The sequence below is a fragment of the Erythranthe guttata genome, chromosome 3 (assembly GCF_056151865.1).
Source record: "Erythranthe guttata isolate IM_541 chromosome 3, IM_541, whole genome shotgun sequence".
In the NCBI taxonomy this organism is placed as follows: domain Eukaryota; kingdom Viridiplantae; phylum Streptophyta; class Magnoliopsida; order Lamiales; family Phrymaceae; genus Erythranthe; species Erythranthe guttata.
The window spans coordinates 13,936,467-13,956,668 of record NC_142535.1 but is presented as its reverse complement, the minus strand read 5'-3'; the positions used below and the strand labels follow the sequence as shown (position 1 = coordinate 13,956,668).

Sequence of the window (20,202 nt, the reverse complement as noted above, 5' to 3'; positions counted from 1 at the left end):
AATGGACAGAGGAGCGGAGGAGGCGGAAACAGGATTGGCGGCAGGGATAGGTGGCAGAGGAAGAGTCGAGTGAGGACCGGCAATTGCCGACGACGCCGCGCCAGCCGGGCCAGTGGTCAGCGGCTCCGGAAGCCGGGAAGTAGAGGACGAACCAACGGACGAGATTAGGTCGTCCGTAATGGACTGCCACCAGGCATAATCGATCGGCTCACGAGGATCGCCCTTCCATAAAGGAAGCGTCCTGCTAATCTTGCCAAGGACAACCGTAGGCTCATAACGAACGACCGCCTGCTGCTCGGAGGCCAGGGCTTCACACGCGGCAATGGTTTGCTTCACATAATACATGCCGATAGGACACGCATCCTTCAGGAAGAGCTTCGTGTGCGGATACCTCTGGAATAACTTGACCCGGTACTGATCAAGAACTGCCAAACCCTCGGCAGTAGCCAGAAGCTCTCCTAGGGACTTCTTTCGCTCAGCGGTAAGGCAGCGTAAAAGTTCCTCTTGGAAGTCTTGTTCCCTCACGCCCAGCTGCCGAACAGCCGCATCCCTCTCCTCGTTCGCCCGCGCAATCAGTCCCTCCAGGGCACTCTTCGTCTCGCACAGCTTCGATTGGACGTCTTGAAGCTTCTCCTCGGCAAGCTCGCATTGCCGGGACAGTGACCCGTTCTCAGCCATCAAGGCATATATCCGGGAGGATGCTCGTTCGAGAGCGGAACGAGCATTGGCGGCTTGCGAGGATAGCTCACGAACTGCCTGATCGTGAACCGAAGGGTCGTCTTCACCGAAACCCGAGGCCACGATGGAGCTCGCCTAAAAAAAAAAAAAAAAAAAAAAAAAGTATATAAATATAAAATATAATATTTAAAGAAATAATCATATCATTAACAAGATAACACGGATATCAAGGGGAAGTAAACATATACCTGCGCCAAACAAAGGGCCAGCTTCGCGCGACGGGTTGAGTGGGGTAGGTTATCCAAGTAGGATGAATCCCCGGCGGCCTGAACCCTGGCCAGTTGACGAAGAGCGAAGTCTACGGACCCCTCGGAGTCATCGGCGGAAAATAGCGAGGGCAGGTCGAGACGGGCCCTCTTAGGCGGTGGGGTGGAGTCACTTGGCAGGGGTCGCTTCGAGCTAGCCCCCGCCGACTCCCCTTGAGCCTCCTCAAATCCTAGGTTGCCGCCTAGAGAAGCCACCGGGTCGCGTCCCTCGGCCTCACTATCCAAGAGGTCAATCACGACCTCAGGAATAGCCAGCTGCAAGTTGGAGGAAGGCGGGGCGGCACGAGAGGGAGAGTTGGAACTGTGCGAGGGAGGTTCAACCCCACGGGAGGATGCTCCGGGAACAACAGAAGCACCGGCCTCCTGAGGTTGTGTGAACGGATCTTCAGTATTTTTCTTTTCCGTCTCCGCCATCTCCATCAACATATCAAGCATCATATCGGCTGCCGAAACAAAAATGCTAGTAAGATTACAAAAAAATATATAATAATAATAGAGAAGAAAAGAAGGAAAGAAAACACTGCACGAGTAAAGATGAAGAGGGGGGATATACCCCAAGGGCGGCGATCGAGTGAGGGGGTACGCCATAGACCGGCACGGGAAAAAAGGGGAGTGGTACTGACGACCTTTTCCACATTCCAAGCGCGAGGACGAACACGAGCAAGGAGACGGGCTGTCTCCTCGTCGAAATTCACGTCCAAAACAGCACGCTTGGGGGACTTAGTGGGGGGTGTGGGGTCGAATGGCCACGGAGATGGTGGACGGGCAAAAAAGAAACGCCGTTGCCACGAATCGATCTTCGTGACAAGACCAGCGAAAAGACGACCGATACGGGTCGAAAGATGGAAATAGCCTGAAGATGACCGGTTATGGGTGAATAGGGAAAAGAAAAGCTCGGGACGTGGATCAACCCCGGTACCCACACAGACAATGTAAAAACATGACATAAATTTTATGGCATTTGGATGAAATAAATGAAGAGGAACTCTATAGACGCGACTAACATCGACGAAAAAGGGATGCAAAGGGAACGATAGGCCGGCCTTAAATTGGTCGAGGTACCAAGTGAGGTATCCCGGAGGGGGGTTAGAAGGGGTCTGATTGCGAGAAGGTACCACAAGGTGGAAAGAAGGATCCATCCCTTGGGTGACATAAAGGGCCTCAAGATCGAATTTATCGACCAAGGAGTGGGTAGGCTTCTCCACTACTCTCTTCTTCCCTACCCTAGAAGAGGAAGGGGCTACAATTTTACGGGGAGCCGGCCGCCGGCGACCGCGCCGAGGGACCGGGGAAGGGACGGCAGAACCAGTCCTCTCCGAAGAAGAGGAGGTGGAAGTATTTTGAGAAACCATGGGTGAATCAATCAGTGGAAGGGCAAGCGTAGTATAAGCAAAGGAAAGGGAATAAGGATGTACCTGGCAGGAGTCACTCGATAAATGGAAGAAAGGTGTTGGGAGGGAGAGTGAAGGGATGTGTGAAGATTAGAAGTGAGAAGAGAAGACGTCTCTCAAAAATAAAGCAGGGTATAAAGTCGAAGAGCCGCCGGCAGTGATGGCGCACGGAAAACGAGGAGCCCCGCGTGGGCTGGAGGGGCCTAGGATTGTGTGAGGGAGGTGCAGAAGACTAGGCGGCTAACTTAAAAGACGCGGCTGATTGAACGTCGCCCGATTTAGGTAGGATAAAACCGAGTAAACTCCGGGTCCTAAACTCGGAGATAGAACCCGGAGTGGGGGACTAGTTGATCCGGACCCGAACTACCCTAGCCCGGTCCAGGCCCAAGGGCCCAATCATGAAGGACCCAATTATCGAGGCCCATCAAAGGGTGGGCTCTTCAGTGCCAACGGCCCAAAGGATCACCCAACCCGTTGGCGTGAGGGCCCATCCACGAAGGAGCCAGTTCCTCTCCCGAGGGGCTTTCACAGGTCGGAGGGTCATAAATGCTGGACGGCGCATTTATTGTTCTGACAGTGGCATTTATGGCGGAATGACCAGGTGCAGCGCAACGGCTGAAGTACCGGACGAGGTCAGCAGACCTATTGGGGTAGTCATCATAACCCCGGCCGTCCGGGCCGCTCGGGGAGGGACGACTGCCATCTGCAATCAGCGCGGAATTCCCGGACCCTTCGAGTCCCGGGTCGAAGGGTATATAAAGGGGGTTCTTCTTTTACTTAAACATATATGCAACAAATCTAAAATCCTTAAGAAATACAGTAATCACACCATCACTGACTTGATCGTCGGAGTGCTAACTCCGGCATCAGTCCGGTTTTCTCTCTTTCAGGTCATCGGGTGCCAAGGTCATCCACGCCACTGATTTATGATGATGAGAGATGATCAACGTTTGATGATGAGATTGCTTGTTTTGTGTGATAAGGATTTGATGTTTGTTTAGCTTTCGATTCAACGGAACTTAGAAGCGAATTATTGCTAGGAATCACATTTTGTGCATTGCTTTGGTTGAATGTTTTGTATTTTAAATTTGGAATTAATTTGTGCTAGATCATGCTATGTTCGATTTTAAGACTCACCTTAGGAAATTTATGATACGAAGTATTGAGTAGTGAGTGATTTGGGATATGATTTGGGCCTTCTTTGAACCGTTTGAGCCTTTCAAGCCGACCTTTTTATCGAAATTATCCTTAGAACCTTGATTTGAGCCTCGGAGAAAAGGTGTTCTTTCTTTTAGCCAATGTGTAAGATAGAATAGGTGGAGATTCTTGAAAAATTACCCCTTGGAGTTCGGTCGAAAAATTTTATAAGGTCCTTCTTCTTCTTCGAAAAAAAAAAGAAAAAAAAAAGAAGACAAATATCTATGCTTCTATATATATATATATATATATATATATATATATATTTAAAAAAAAAAGAGAGAAAAAGAGAAGATGAAGAGACTAGAAGGGAAAAATAAGGACTAGTTGTTGAATTATTTTTGAAAACTCGATCCATTGCCTCAAAAGCAAAAGTGGAGACTTTTGAACTTTTGAGAATCGAGTTTATTAAAGTCCGCAGAGGTGAATTCATTGTTTCAAACGCCTAACTTTCAAATTTTGGCGTAATCACCTAAATTCAAGAAGAATATGTGACACCCCTCTCTCGATTACTCTTATTATATGTAATCTCAGCGGAAGACTTTTGAAAACATGATTTTTGTGGATATAAATTTACGTAAAATTTTTTCTTTTTAAATCAGAGGGAGAGAGGGCACAACTTACTAAACCCTAATCGATCAATTAACACCAATGTATGCTAAATGCAAGACTAGAAAGTAACTAGGCATGATGGACTTAATGCAAATGCGGACAGATTCAATGTAGAAGCTTTAAAAATTAATTCCTCTTAAACTACTCATGCAAATGACTCCAAATTAATACCATACCATCTAACACGGGTTAAAATAGAATGGCACAGTCACTCGGTTTAAAATCCAGAACAGGGGAGGGGGTTTTGAAAATTCATAATACGTTCCTCACTGACCCAAAAACTACCAAATTTTACCCCAAAGCAGAAAAATAAGTTTAAAACATTTTTCAAGTGGAAACAAGGCATTTGAGTGAGTAAAACTCCAGTTAGACCAGAAAACACCCGAATGGCCCTGTTTCAATGCAGTAGTGAGAAATGAATCATAACTAAATGAATACTTACCCAAATCATGCACAAGACCTATCAAAATGATGAGAACAGAGAGATGCAGAGACTCCTAAAATTTCATGATTTTCTAAGCAGAGCACCTATATGAAAATAATTTTAGAACATGGAGACAAAACACGAAGAAATTACTAGCCGAAAGCATGCATGCATTTAATTAGTGAAAATTTGCTTTCGCTTACAAAAGACTACGGATTACCGATTAATTCTCCAAAATAGGGTAATCCTAATTACTATTACACATATCGTCTTTTAATAATTCCCACCGATCGGAGGAAGCGAACGGTAGAAAATACCTAAAACCGTATCAAAAGTTTTTACAAGCATATTATACAAATAAAACCACATAACTAAGTTGAGAGTCAACACTATCCACAACCCCTCCATACGATCTCCTTCCGATTCTCGAGCTCGATTCCCAACTTCACTCCTCGGGCCCTAAATCGGGTATACCTACAAACATACAACACCAATATGAGTCTTTGAGGACTTAATGAGAATCTTGAAGTAATATCGAAAACACATAGCACATAGAGCATACATATATCTATACATATATATACATACATATTCTTATACATGAACATACAACATGAAGTAAAACAATCATATACTTCCCTTTTTCGTCGGCGTTCTTCATTCACATAATTGCCACACGCATAGAGTGAGATAATTCCCACTTTTATAACCCTATGATCCCAAGACCATAGAGTGAGAATATCCCACCTTTATAATCCTATGCCATGACACGTATTGAAGATTATAGAAGGAATTTCCCACCTTTATAACCCTACGATCCCAAGACCATAGAGTGGGATTTTCCCCATATATCATCAACACCATAATGCAACATGCATGACATGAAAAATTGTCGGGAATCCCTCGGAAGAGCCAATCTAAGTTACCGGTAAATAACCCCATATTTCGAATCATGTCTAACTACGTGGGATCAAACCACCCCTAGGCCCTACGGTACCGACTCGCCGTACCTGAGAAATTTACCGTAACCTCGAAAGACTTTCCAACATAGTTTTATCTTTTAAAAATTCATGACACTTAATGCACCCACCCATGCACCCTTCTACTTACCCTTCTCTCATCCTTACACCCAATGATTCACATAAGCAAGCAAGAGCACATAGGAGCACATAGAAAATACACATAAAGTTTCACAAAAAATCATTTAGCCATGAAAACATAAAAGTAACCGAAATCTTAACATGCAAAGACAATCTAACATCAAAAGTTCACTAAATCTAGCATTTTTACAAGAATAAACTTCAAGACTTCCATATTTACATTTATTCAAGTAAATACACTAGATCTTCACATGCAAGAGTATTTTAATTCAAGTTAGCACAAATCCTTAGTTCTTAAATCATTTTACATAGAAAACACTAGATCTTAACATGCAAGACTTTGGATCAACCATCAATCACTAGATCTTAACATGCAAGACCTTAGATCAACAATAAATCACCAATCTTACATGCAAGGCCTTAAAACAACTATCAACACAAGATCAACACATGCAAGATGCCAAATAAGCCAAATAAGCAAGTTTAAGCATTTTCCCCAAAAATTCGAAAGTTCCTTAGCTAAGTCAAAATTTCAATTTCTTTTCACAAATCAACAATCAAACACTAGATTAACACATGCAAAACACTAATTTAGCCAAATAAGAATTTTTAAAACATTTTTCCCCAAAAATTCGAAAGTTTCATGGCTAGGCCAAAAATTCATTTTCTTTTCAAAAATCAACAATCAAACACTAAATCAACACATGCAAGGCACTAATTAGGCCAAATAAGACATTTAAAACATTTTTCCCCAAATTTTCGAAAAATCATAGAACTTCAAGAAAAAAGTTATCTTTTCAAAATACTAACATGCAATCATCATCTAAAACATATAATCACATAATAAACAATAAAAACACATAGAAACACATCAAAACACATAAAAACCGAAAATACTAGTGGTGTTGTAGGTTTGAGCAAGAATTCAAGAATTCTCACCTATACTCTTTAGAGGAAGGATTTGTTAGCTCTTTTCTCTCTAATACAAGAAGAGATTAAGAGTTAGATTAGGCATTAAGAAAATGAAAAGAAAAACAAAAGAAAGGGGAGGAGGAAGAGCTTTGCTCTTTCGGGAAAGAAGAAGAAAGAAGAGGGAGGAGAAGCTTACTCCTAAGCTTGGCCGAAAATTCTCCTCTTGTTGAAATAGAAGGAGACCTTAAACTTATAGATAGTGAGATTGGAAGTGGAGAGTGTATTTTGATCTTGGGCATTGGATGTATTTATAGAGTTTTTGGAGAGTTCAAAGCCAATGGAGAAGAAAGGGAAATACATCTTTTTGTGGGGGTGATTTTGCAATTTTCGAAAGTATGAGGTGGTGGTGGTTCTAGGGTGGTTCAAGCTTGAGAAGGTGGTGGCTATGGTGGTGGTGGTGGCTGCCGAAAAAAATGAAGGGGAAGGGAGGAGAAGAAGACCTTTGGTCTTACTTAAAGGAGTGAAAAGCATGCCTAGGTTATAGAGTAGGGGCTAGCTTTTAGGTATTTCTTTCTATGCTCAAAGTACAACCACACCAATGCATGTCTAATACTAATTAATATGCAATTTAAAAATCATGTGTGTGTGTGTGTGTGTGTGTGATGTCCGAAAATTAAGAAAATGTGGGGAGGATTTTCTAATTTTCGACATTAATTAAAAATCCTAAAATGCATGAGGAAATTTATTTTCTAAAATTTTGTGCATGCATAAATATGATGAAATGCTCATTTAAATTCATATGCAAGAATAAAATCCTAATTCATGAAAATAATTTATTTCGAAATAATATCTCGAAATATTTCCTAAGCACATAATTCACATAATCACATAATGCACACAATAGTTCACATAATCACATAATTACCTAATTCACGTAAATACTAACCATGCAAGAATTACTATAATTTTCTAATTTCACAAATATGCACATAATGGTGGTAAAATTATTTTACCGAAAATTATTTTAATAGTAATCGAGACGGGTCTGTATTTTATATAAGCTAAAACGATTGAGACGGGTCTGTATTTTATATATTTTTCGCGAATCGGGTCTCGGATTAAGGTAATGGTAAACGCAACCCCCATAACCAACCCATTGACATCCCTATTTAAAAAAAAAAAAAAAGCACTTGCTCCAAGCTAGAATTACAACGACAAATACTATATATAACATCTACTATTCACAAATAGTAAAAAAAAAATATTAAACTAATAGTTCAATAGTGATAGAAAGTTGATATACCTAATTGGGCCGGCCCAATGGGTCCCTAATTTATCTAAAAATTTGGCCCAATACTCGAAAGCCCAAACACCTTCAAAGTAAGGCTTGGGCCCAACAAAGTAAGCCCAACCCAATCAACGACATATAAATAGATGTTTCACTCATTTGTTAAGGTACGTTCTAATTATTCACAATCAATCCAGAGTTTTACTCTCTCTACTATCTTTACGATCCGTACATCTGACTTGAGCGTCGGAGGGGTTTCCGCCGGATCAACCCCCGGCTTAGTTCACGTGTGCTCATTTTGCAGGGACCTCAGGATCATCAAGTTGACGAACTACTGATCCGCTTTGCTCTCCCAGCTCGTTTTCTATACTACCCCAGGTGATCTAAACTTTAGCATCATCATTTTGGTGCCGTCTGTGGGAACGATGTAAACCAGATCACGTAGCCAACAAGATCCTCCTGAGGCGTCTGCTCGGAGAGAAAATGACACAGCTAACAACATCCCAGTCCGTGGAGGCTCTGGCTTGCCACCTCCTCCACGTGCCGCGGATCCACCTCGCGAGGTTCAGGTGATCCCTCCTCGGGACCCACCACTCGCCGATCCACCACTCCCTGCTCCTCGAACGGTTCAAATAACCGAGGACGCGCTCCAACGCATGATAGCAGAAGCCTCAACTCGCGCCGCCACGAAGGCCGTAACTCAATATATCACCACGATGGGAGCAAACGCTCCCAATGCGATACCAGCGCCAGCTCCACCTATAGTGCCACCTGTGGCCCCACCGCAAATCCAGAATCAAATAAGTGTCTCCTCCTCTACCTCGGACCCACGGTCCCGAGTGCAGCTATCTACTAATCGCAGAGGGGCACAGCCCAGACAGCAGCGTCAGCGCTCACCCCCACGGGGGAATGCGTCACCACAGAGAGTCCCTCTCTTTAATGAGGGAGAAGACGAGGTAAACAGCAGAATGTCTCGCCAAAATCTTGTCCCCCAACCAAATAATCCAATGGGTGAAAGAATGCCCGTCCCAATAAGACGCAGTCCCTTCACCATAGATATCCTCAACGAGGTATTACCTCAAGGAGTAAAGATCTCGGGGTTACCTCAATTTGAAGGGACCACCGACCCACAGGAGCATATAGAGAAATTCAGCGCCATGGCGGATTTATATGGCCCGACGGATGCTGCGATGTGCAAAATGTTCCGCACCACTCTCTCCAAGAGAGCAATGAATTGGTTCAACTCTCTACCCGTAGGGTCGATTGACACCTTCGCTCGGCTGTCAACTCGGTTCACCAACCAATTCGCCATCAACAAGCAGTATGCCAAGACCCCAGCTCACCTTTTCTCTGTAGTACAGAGAGATAACGAAACGCTCCGCAACTACATCAAGCGTTTTGTAGAAGCCGTCCATGAAGTTCCCAGTGTAGGGCAAGACATGCTCTCCGGGATTATGCAACAGAACTTGAAGCTGGGTAGATTCAAAGAATCTATTGCCGGAAGGCCCCCAGGCAACCTAGAGGAGTTGCTGAATCGAGCCGAAAAATATGTCCGGATAGAGGAAACCTCTACCCATGCTCCTCCTAAAAGGAAAACGGAAGATGACCGTCAGGACAATATGAGGCGGGATGATCGACGTCCACCACTTCCACCTCAAGGTCAACCATCTTCCTCCTACAATAGATTCACTCCGCTAAACACTCGCTTCACTGAAATCCTTCACGTAATAGAACAGAAAGGTTTAGGAGAGCCTCCACGTCCTATGCAGCCAAACGCAAAGCGAGAAAAGTCGGATCGCTATTGTCGATTCCATAAAGACAGAGGACATACTACAGAGGAATGTGCACAACTCAAAGTGGCGATTGAGAGGCTGATCAAGCAAGGCCACTTAGGCGAATACATTGATAAGTCTCGAAATAAGCGCCGTGATGATCTTCCACGCCGAGATAACAATCGAGATCAACAGCAACGACGAGAGGATGGGGGTCATCGACGAGACCCAGATAACAATGATAACCAACCTACCCGGGGCATCATCTCCTTTATCTCCGGAGGACCGGCAGGTGGCGATTCACAAAATGCAAGACGCACCCTCGCTCGATCAGTACGTATGAATCAAGAACGTGCTTCTCTATCCGCACGTATCTATCAAATACGAAGACCTGATCATAGCATAGTCTTCAACTCCTCAGACCTTGAAGGCTCAGATGAAGATCATGTCGATGCGTTAGTAGTAACAACAACGGTTGCCAACTTCTTGGTTAAGAAGATATTAGTGGACGGTGGGAGCTCAGCTGACATCATGTACCTCCACGCTTTTAAGCAACTGGGCATAGATAATGCCCGGTTTAGTCCCATCTCCACGCCCCTGAAAGGATTCACAGGAGAGGGCATTTTGTTTATGGGAGAAGTGGAATTGCCCGTTTCTTTAGGGGAAGACCCTTGTCGAATCACCAAGTTAATCAAATTCCTCGTCGTCGACAAGCCATCTCCCTACAACATCATCCTAGGGAGGCCAGCAATCCATACGTTAAAATCAGTACCTTCATCCTACCATCAGAAGTGGAAATTCCCTACTCCCTATGGAATGGGGGAAGTACTTGGAGATAGACGTCTCGCCCGAGAGTGCTATGCAAGGGCCCTACGAGAACCTTCCAAGAAGCCTAAACCGTCCGGAAGGGGAGACGACACCCAAAAATCCGACAAACGGAAGTGGGTCAACGCGATCATTGAGGATAATAAAGAAATCCTTATCAGTGTACCAGACGACAGCACCAAGCTAGCAGCCGTCGAAGAGCTTAAGCTCATAGAGCTCACACCCGGAGATAATTCCAAGCTCATACGAATCGGATCCGATCTAGATCCAAAGACGGAACAACAGCTAATCAATTTCCTATGACACAATGGAGATGTGTTCGCATGGAAAGCCCAAGATTTGTCGGGCATTCCCCCTCAGGTAGCTCTGCATCGGCTCAACGTCGACAAAAGGTTGAAGCCAGTCAAACAAAGGAAACAGACATTTGGTCCCGAACGCAACAAGCATATCAAAGCAAAAGTGGCAAAACTCCTTGAAGCAGGTCATATACGACCAGTTCAGTATCCTGAATGGTTGCCGAACGTAGTACTCGTTCCCAAGCCGGGTGGCAAGTGGAGATTATGCGTAGACTTCACTGACCTCAACAAAGCTTGTCCTAAGGACCCATTTCCACTACCTAGAATCGACCAACTCATCGATTCGACCTCGGGATGCGAGCTCCTCAGCTTCCTCGATGCCTACCAAGGGTACAACCAGATCTTACTTGCACCAGAAGATCAAGAGAGGGCTAGTTTCATCACCGACCAAGGCATCTACTGCTATCAAGTCATGCCTTTTGGGTTAAAAAACGCAGGAGCCACCTACCAACGTCTAGTGAACGCAATGTTCGCAGATCAGATCGGTAAGAATATGGAGGTGTACATCGACGACATACTCGTCAAAAGTGTCAAGGTCTCGGACCACTTAACCGATTTAGATCAGTGTTTCGCTACCCTGCGAAAATATAAGATGAAACTCAACCCCCAAAAATGTTCATTCGGAGTTCGGGGTGGCAAATTTTTGGGATACATGATTTCACAGCGGGGAATTGAAGCTAATCCCGCGAAAATCGAAGCAATCACCTCCATGCCTCCACCAACATCTATCAAGAAAGTCCAACAGCTTAACGGCTGTTTGGCGTCTTTGAATAGATTCATTTCTAGATCAGTGGACAAGGCCCTCCCCTTCTTCAAAATTTTAAGGGGAGGAAAGAAATTTGAATGGGATGAAGCATGTCAAAAAGCATTCATGGAGCTGAAATCGTATCTCGCATCCCCACCCTTGCTCACAAAACCTCAACCCGGAGATACCCTCCTACTGTACTTAGCTACCTCAGCTGATGCCATCAGCACAGTCCTAATCCGAGATGGAGAAAAAGGTCACCAACCCATATACTACATAAGTCGCGCCCTCCAAGGAGCCGAGCAGCGCTATACCAATATGGAGAAGCTCGCCCTCGCCCTCATCAACGCAGCTCGGAAGCTTCGACCTTACATCCAATCACATCAAGTGGTGGTTCTCACCAATTATCCTCTGAAGCAGATACTAAAGAGTCCCGAGACATCCGAGCGATTAGCCAAATGGGCGATAGAGCTAAGTGAATATGGGGTAGAATTCAAACCCCGCCCCGCTATCAAAGCGCAAATATTGGCTGATTTTCTTGTCGAAATGACATCAGTAGAAGAGAGCACTTCTCTACCTACTTGGTCCGTCAGCGTCGATGGATCTTCTACTGCCACAGGAGGTGGAGCGAGTACCGTCCTAACGAACCCTGAGGGAGACGAGTTCGAATATGCTCAACGATTTGAATTCACAGCCTCAAACAACGTCGCTGAATACGAAGCACTGATAGCAGAAATCCGCCTCGCCTTAGCAGCCGGAGCGCGTAAGCTCCTAATCCAAAGCAACTCTCAGCTCGTCGTTAACCAAGTACTCAGAGTTTACGAGGCCAAAGAACACGCCATGGCCAAATACTTAGCTCTCACGCACACTATGTTATCCAAGTTTGAGAGCTACGAAATTAAACAAGTACCTCGCTCTAGTAACTTCATGCGGACAAATTGGCTAGGCTTGGAAGCTCCATGGCAGACATTGGAAGTCGGAAGGTGACGCTACTCACCTCACCTCAACCGGAGATACTTTCAACAGGTGAAGTACAGTACAATGAGGAGGATGAACCATGCTGGTTCACTCCAATCATAAACTATCTCAAGAAGGGAGAACTCCCAACCGACCTCACTGAAGCACGGAAGTTGAAAACAAGAGCCGCTCACTTCGTCATAGTGGGAGAAGAATTGTGCAAATGAGGGTTCTCATTCCCCTATCTCAAGTGCCTCGACCCGACCACAGCGAATTACGTACTTAGAGAAGTACATGAATGTATCTGCGGAAATCACTTGAGCGGGAGAACCTTAGATCTTAAACTACTGAGGCAAGGTTACTACTGGCCAACGATGCATGATGACGCAAAAAGATTAGTCCGGAGGTGTAAGCCTTGCCAAGAGCATGCCAATATTCCTCACCTGCCAGCGGCATTAATGCAACCAATTGACAGCCCCATCCCTTTCGCCCAATGGGGAATGGATTTAGTTGGACCATTCCCGCCCGCCACGGGAGGGCGCAAATTCCTCATTGTCGCAGTGGATTACTTCACAAAATGGGTGGAGGCTGAACCCTAAGCACGCATCCGAGAAGAAGAAGTCATCAAATTCCTATGAAAGAACATCGTGTGTCGCTTTGGAATCCCACGTTCCATTATCTCAGATAATGGAACCCAATTTTGCGGTGACAAAGTAAAGAATTGGTGCCTCGGCTTGGACATCAAACAGTTCTTCACATCTGTAGCAAATCCACAAGCTAACGACCAGACGGAGGTTACAAATCGCACCATACTCCAACACCTTAAAACAAGGCTTGGAAGTGCCAAAGGGAAATGGGTGGAAGAATTGCCTAACGCCCTATGGGCTTATCGCACAACCCCACGCGCAGCAACCGGAGAGTCGCCTTTCAATCTAGCTTTCGGCACAGAGGCTATCGCACCCGTTGAAATAGGTGAACCATCTTGGAGAATCACCAATTATGATCCAACATCTAATGAAGAGGCTATGCGAGGGAGCCTAGATCTCGTAGATGAGCTACGAGAGATCGCATACATCCGGCAACAGATGTACAAATCACGCATGGCCAAGGCATATAACTCAAAGGTCCGCCCTCGCTCCTTTCAAGTTGGAGATTTAGTCATCCGAAAAGCTGAAGCCTCTCACCCCATTGGTAAGCTCGATCCAAAGTGGGAAGGACCATATAAAATCACAAAAGTGGTCAACACTGGAGCATATCGCCTCGAGAACACTGACGGACACCCTATACCCAGAACATGGAATATAGGGAACCTCAAACGGTTCCACACTTAAGATATACATCTACCTTACTTCAGATCAGTTCATGTCATCACCCATACCCCTTCTATATAAAAGTTACTTACAAATTGTCACCCCTCCAGGCTCCGCGATCTTCCACGTCGCTCGTCTCGTAAAGCTGTTTCTATATGCTTGGAAATTTTCTACTACATAACGAGGTGCGTTAATATCCTACCTAAACTAGGGGGCTAGTAAATTTACTTATATCAGCAATTCATAATCACATCTCACCATCTTATTACAGATTGAGAACCAATTACGAGGGGATGCATATTACTCAATCAATGGCCCAAAGAGCGAGAACACTGCATACCACATCGCCAAGGGTAACAATACTTCCACTAGAATACACCACACGCGTGGTCTTGAATATTCATACTAACGTGAAAAAATAATTCCACTAGCAGGCATGATCACATAGCAACTCACATCAACTCTCATATCTCGGAGTGCGAGAAAGAAAAAACAACCCCTGTAGTAGGGTACGTGAAAGTGCTGCACACATCACCACAGCTTCAATTACTAAATCTTCAATACAAGTGTTTAAACAAATTTTCTTTTTCTCAATTATACTTGACAGGCATAGAGACGCCAAAAAAAGTCAATCTACCATCAGCACAAGGAAACGAACGAGGACAAAGAAGACGTGGATGAAGAACAAGTGTAGTACAATCACTTACAAGAATTTTTATCGTCAATTTATTTGCTTTAGCAGTACTTATCTACCTTCGCCTCACGCAGGCCTGTCGCATTAGCTATTTATTTACATTCGCCTCACATAGGCTTGTATCAATGCACCTTTACTATCATTGAATTAATCAAATTTATTTTTGCTTTACTCTTTGTGATGTTACATCTACACGAATTACCTATTACCATGAGTTCAATTCAATAACCTTACAAACACTTACAGAGATTTAGATAATCCGCATAGCCTGGCCAGCTGGATTATCTAAGTCCCTTTATTTGTTTCACGAGGTGTTAGTTTTAAAACGTGGCCACGGACAAATATATCTAAGACCCAAGCGGTCCGAACAAAGGGCACGACCCTTAATAAAAACCTTGGGAGACTGATCCCCTCCTCAAGTACATCGCGTACAACGCTAAATGTTAATACATATATGCGACGCAAAAAATCTTGACAATGTCAAAATAAATAACTAAATATCAAAACTCCAAATGTCAAACAAGGAATAAATTCAAACGAAACAGTAGTGGACATACCCATCTACATCAACGATAAAAATAAACTAAGAATCCATAGCAAATAATAAATAAAAACGAGCTTAACTATCCTAGCAAATAAATCTAAATTCCCCCGCCACGGGTGGAAGACGCCCCCACAGTGGGATCATCAGCAACCATATCATCCACAAGCTCTGTGCCTGTTTCGTCAACATCTACCTCATCATCCTCTTCATCGGAGCCTCCATCCCACGAATCACCTTCTCACTGATACCACCCGTATCGCGAAGATATTTGCGACAAGCACGCACTAATGGCTTATAGACCACAGCCAACGCATGCTCCTCAATCATAGCAGCACACTCATCACTAACTCGGAAGCTAAGCTTGGTTTCCTCCACGATGGACTCCCTATAAGCCGCACCACCTGACGTCACGAGGAACCTCTTCCCCGTCGCCTTCTCGACTTCGTATTTCTCTTTGAGCTGGTCATAGCACTCGTTCAACTTATGAACATCATCCTTATACGCCTTTGCATCACCTCGGATAACTTCGAGCTCCTCTGTCCTTTGAGCCAACTCCTCTGTCCTCTGAGCAAGCTCTTCCGTCCGTTGAGCAAGATCGGACCGAGCTATCTCCAACTGGCTTAGAAGTTCATCCTCACGCGACTGACTTCGAGCCCGCTCCTCTTCCTTCCTAGCTTCCACGTTCCTACCTTGCTCCATGAGATATCTCCAAGTCGCTACCAACTATATACAAAGTAAATAAATAATAATAATATTTTTCGTAAATCTAGAGGAAAGAAACATAAAATCTGGTTTTAAATAGACAAGTATTCACCCGACATATGTCCCCACCAGCTAACTCCAACATGTGAGAATGGCCCTTACCAGACATTCGAGCACGGTCATACTCCCGAACGAATCCCTCGGTACTCAACATCGGCAAATCATGGTCCGACACATCCCAATACGACTCCTTACCTTCGCGATTCATGCCATAGGTAAACAATTGTTTCCCTGCCCAACCATGGAAAGCATAGGTCTCCTCTGGGTCTACCCGTGGACGCTTAGGCATAGCCACATACTCGGCATCCACCCTCTTTCCCTTGCCACAGTCCCTCGTCAGTGGACGCCCCTCCACTTCACCAGCACTGCTACGGTCATCTTCGATCACTCGAGGAGTGCCTACATGGACCGTCTCACGAGGCAAACCACCCGAAGAACCTCCCAACGTAGCGGGAACCTTCTTCGATGCCTTCTTCGACGTCCCATTCCTCTTCGCTCGAAGGGCCGCAAAGGTGATACCCCCATCTACAAAAAGATAACAACCACATAAGAGACTTGAGATACATACAACCAAAGGACCACTAAAAAAAAAAAACAAACATATATATATATATATATATATATATATATATATATATATATATATATATATATATATATATATATATATATATATATATATATATATATATATCAATGCACTCAAAGGATATACGACGCTGACCCTTCGCTTTCGGTATCAAACCCCTCGGATCAAATTCCACATCACACAACCCCGACTTTTCAATCCTCTTCGCCATATTCGCAGTTATCTTGAAACTCTCGCACGTAGGGTTCCAAACTACGGGGACGTCGAAAGTGGGAGCCCTCACATAAAAAAAATGGGTCTTCCATTCTCCCAAAGATAACTTCACACTCTTCAAGAATTGGTAGGGAACGCGAGGATGAAAACAAAAGAAAGGCAGATTACTGGGCCGATGTAACGTAAATAACGCCTTAAACAAACTCACGGTAACTGGCAGACCTACTCCAACAACTCTATAGTGAAACGCCTCGAACATCAGAACAGCAGTAGGAGTTAGCTGATTATACCCTATCTTGAATTCCTCACAAACCTTCAACAAAGTCGGATGCAGTGTAATCTGAGATGTACACGTCAAATACGCCAAAAATACCGTATGAAACCCATCGGGTGGCGAGTACAAACGATCGCCCTTCTGAGGCAACAACAACTCGACATTACTTGGCGCTCCAGATAAACGACGAATAGAATGCAAATGCTCTTCCGTCAATACACTATCAAAATTAACTAAGTCCAAATTAATTGGCTTAATTTTCTTTTGCCTCCTCGTATCAATCTCAACATCACCCGGCGGAATATCATCTTCCTCCTCCTCTTCATCCATCGGCTCAACTTCACTACTAGGCACCGCATGATCACTCACCGAAGGTGCTTGAATCGAATCATCGCTGTCACTACCAAAATCCACGACTTGACGCCTATAACGACGCCTACTAGAACTATCTTCCACAACAGTAGAGCGAATATTAATATTAGACTCCAAATCATCACTCTAAGACTCAATGATTTCTCGCTGACCAAAACCCCTCCGACTCACATCAACTTTGTCGTCAACTGCCAACTCCGAGACCCCAACCCGCCCGGGCGAATCGCATCAAAAACGGGGCCCGGACGCGCGCGTCGCGTCCGGAGACGCCCTCCCATGCCCCCCCCCCCCCCCCCCCCCCCCCCCCCAAATTAATGCGCCTTCACGCGCACCGGTCCCCCCCTGCGACGCGCGCGCACGCGCGCTCTTATTGGGCAGCGCGCGCGCGTCTACCAACAGACCCTCCTCTATTGACGCGCGCGCACGCGCGCCTTTATTGGGCAGCGCGCGCGCATCACCGCCCAACACCAACCCTCCCTCCCGAGCGCGCGCGTCCACGCACGCCCCATTCAGACGCGCGCGTGGGAACACAGCTGACGCGCCCTGTTCACTGGCCGTCCCTTCACGTTTCACTCTCCTCTCCTCGGGCTCCGTGCCAGCCGCCACCTCAGCAACTCGGCTCGACTCCAATCCTTCATCAGGCCGCGCGCGCACACCCACAAATACACCTTCGCCGGCTCGGTTCAAGCCAACTCGCATAGCCGAGCCGGCACGAGAACCCCCACCCCCTTTACAAGCTCCGATCTGCGTACAACCCTCCACATCTGATAGCACTAGCTTCTCGCGTTCCATACCCACCGTACCAAAAGTTTTCTCGCCCCCCTCAACCGGATCTCGAACTTTAATACGCAAAGACTTTGACTTACCCGAGTTCGACATGATATATTTTTATCCGGACAAACAATCAATGAAAAACGAAAAAATTTCTACTCTACCACAAAAAATTTTCAAGAGAAGAATAGCACAGAAGAAGACCTAAAGTTCAAAGTACATACCCATATTTATTACGCAAGAGTTGAAGTTTAATTCTTTCCACCGCAAAAGGAGTCTATTTATCTGGCCCTGGTATATTATTAAAAACCCTTAAATATATACCTTGTTGCCAAATAAAGATGATTATTCCTTATTTAATTAAAGGGATTAATTCACCGCCAACGGAGACTATTCAAGCAACGACACGATTAACTCTCGACACGAGCTGGATTCCTCTACACAAGTCTCCCTTCTCGACTCGAGAGTTGGGGGGCTTAATGATATACCTAATTGCGCCGGCCCAATGGGCCCCTAATTTATCTAAAAATTTGGCCCAATACTCGAAAGCCCAAACACCTTCAAAGTAAGGCTTGGGCCCAACAAAGTAAGCCCAACCCAATCAACGACATATAAATAGATGTTTCACTCATTTGTTAAGGTACGTTCTAATTATTCACAATCAATCCAGAGTTTTACTCTCTCTACTATCTTTACGATCCGTACATCTGACTTGAGTGTCGGAGGGGTTTCCGCCGGATCAACCCCCGGCTTAGTTCACGTGTGCTCATTTTGCAGGGACCTCAGGATCATCAAGTTGACGAACTACTGATCCGCTTTGCTCTCCCAGCTCGTTTTCTATACTACCCAGGTGATCTAAACTTTAGCATCATCAAAAGTGAAAAATTAGATCATAAATAATTCAAATATAATACTATATAATAGAATTGTAAAATTTAGATGTCATGGTTCAAGAAATTAGCATATGCTAAGGGTAAATTACAACAAATCCCCTGGGGTAATGTCAAGAGAAAGAAAAATAAAAAAAAATTCCGTACTTCCGTAATTAGAGCATCTCCGATCGGTTTCACCATTTTTTCACCAAATCCTTGTTATGGTGGTGAAAAAATGGGTTCAATTTCCACCGGTAGCACACCATTTTACTCTTCAACCATTTTTTGTGGAAAAATGATGTTTTTGGTCTCCAATGAGTTTCACCAAAATTTAGACTAAATATTAAAATAATAATATTTCACCATTTCACCACTTATAGGAAATGAGATTTGGTGCGGTCTTCCATGGCATTTCACCATATATGCCCCAAAAATGTTAATCTAATGTTAATCGTAATTTTATAATATTTTATTTCCTAAATATTAAAGGGTCTTAAGATATAAGTCCCTTTTGACAAATCTTACAACTCTAATTAAAAGTTGCTCAACATCCTTTATGAAATTCATTCCAAAAATGCCCCTCTACTCACAAATTCGAAATTACAGTAGATTGTAAATATACTATGATGAACTATGGTATTATTTAACATTTTTAAATTTGCATCTAGCATTTTTTTTCCATTTTTACGTGTTTTTCTTTTTCTTTTTTCATTTTTCATATTTTTTCATTATATAAAAATCTATTTTTTTCCCCTTCTTTTCTACATATATTGAAAATTATGATTTTTTAATTTTTTTTCGGTCGTAGAAATCTACAGAAACCCGTAGGAAACGTAGTAATCCGTAGTCACCCACAGACATCTTGAAACCCTAGCCATGAAACCCTAGCCGCCACACACCGTAAACACCCAAAGACACTCATAGACATCTGTAGACATCCAAATCGAAAAATCTTAATTTTTCCCACCCAACCCTAGATCCGATCCGCCGCGGCCACCACCACCACTGCAACTACTCCCCCCTCTCTCTCCCCCACACCCAGACCCACCTCACGACTCATACGTATTGGTTGCAAACAAAAACGAGCCTGCCATCCTCTGCCCAGTGTCACGAAGCCTCCAGATGCAACCCCTACACCGAGTGCCGCCATAGCCGCCACCGCCACCATAACCACCATCAGAGCCTCCTTACTATTCCACTATAATTGAAAAGAAAAAA

At 44.4% G+C, this 20,202-nt stretch overlaps 1 protein-coding gene across 1 annotated transcript; it reads left to right on the top strand.

The window, feature by feature from the left end:
* The first annotated feature begins 9,157 nt into the window (after positions 1-9,157).
* LOC105958312 (uncharacterized) lies at positions 9,158-10,828 on the top strand. The gene has a single exon (XM_088815262.1). It carries the CDS (start codon positions 9,158-9,160, stop codon positions 10,826-10,828), a length of 1,671 nt encoding a protein of 556 aa, XP_088671388.1.
* The last annotated feature ends 9,374 nt before the right edge of the window (positions 10,829-20,202 follow it).

Bases quoted from the DNA above. Each gene is read 5' to 3' on its own strand.
- LOC105958312 (XM_088815262.1), top strand. From the start codon at position 9,158: ATGAATTGGTTCAACTCTCTACCCGTAGGGTCGATTGACACCTTCGCT.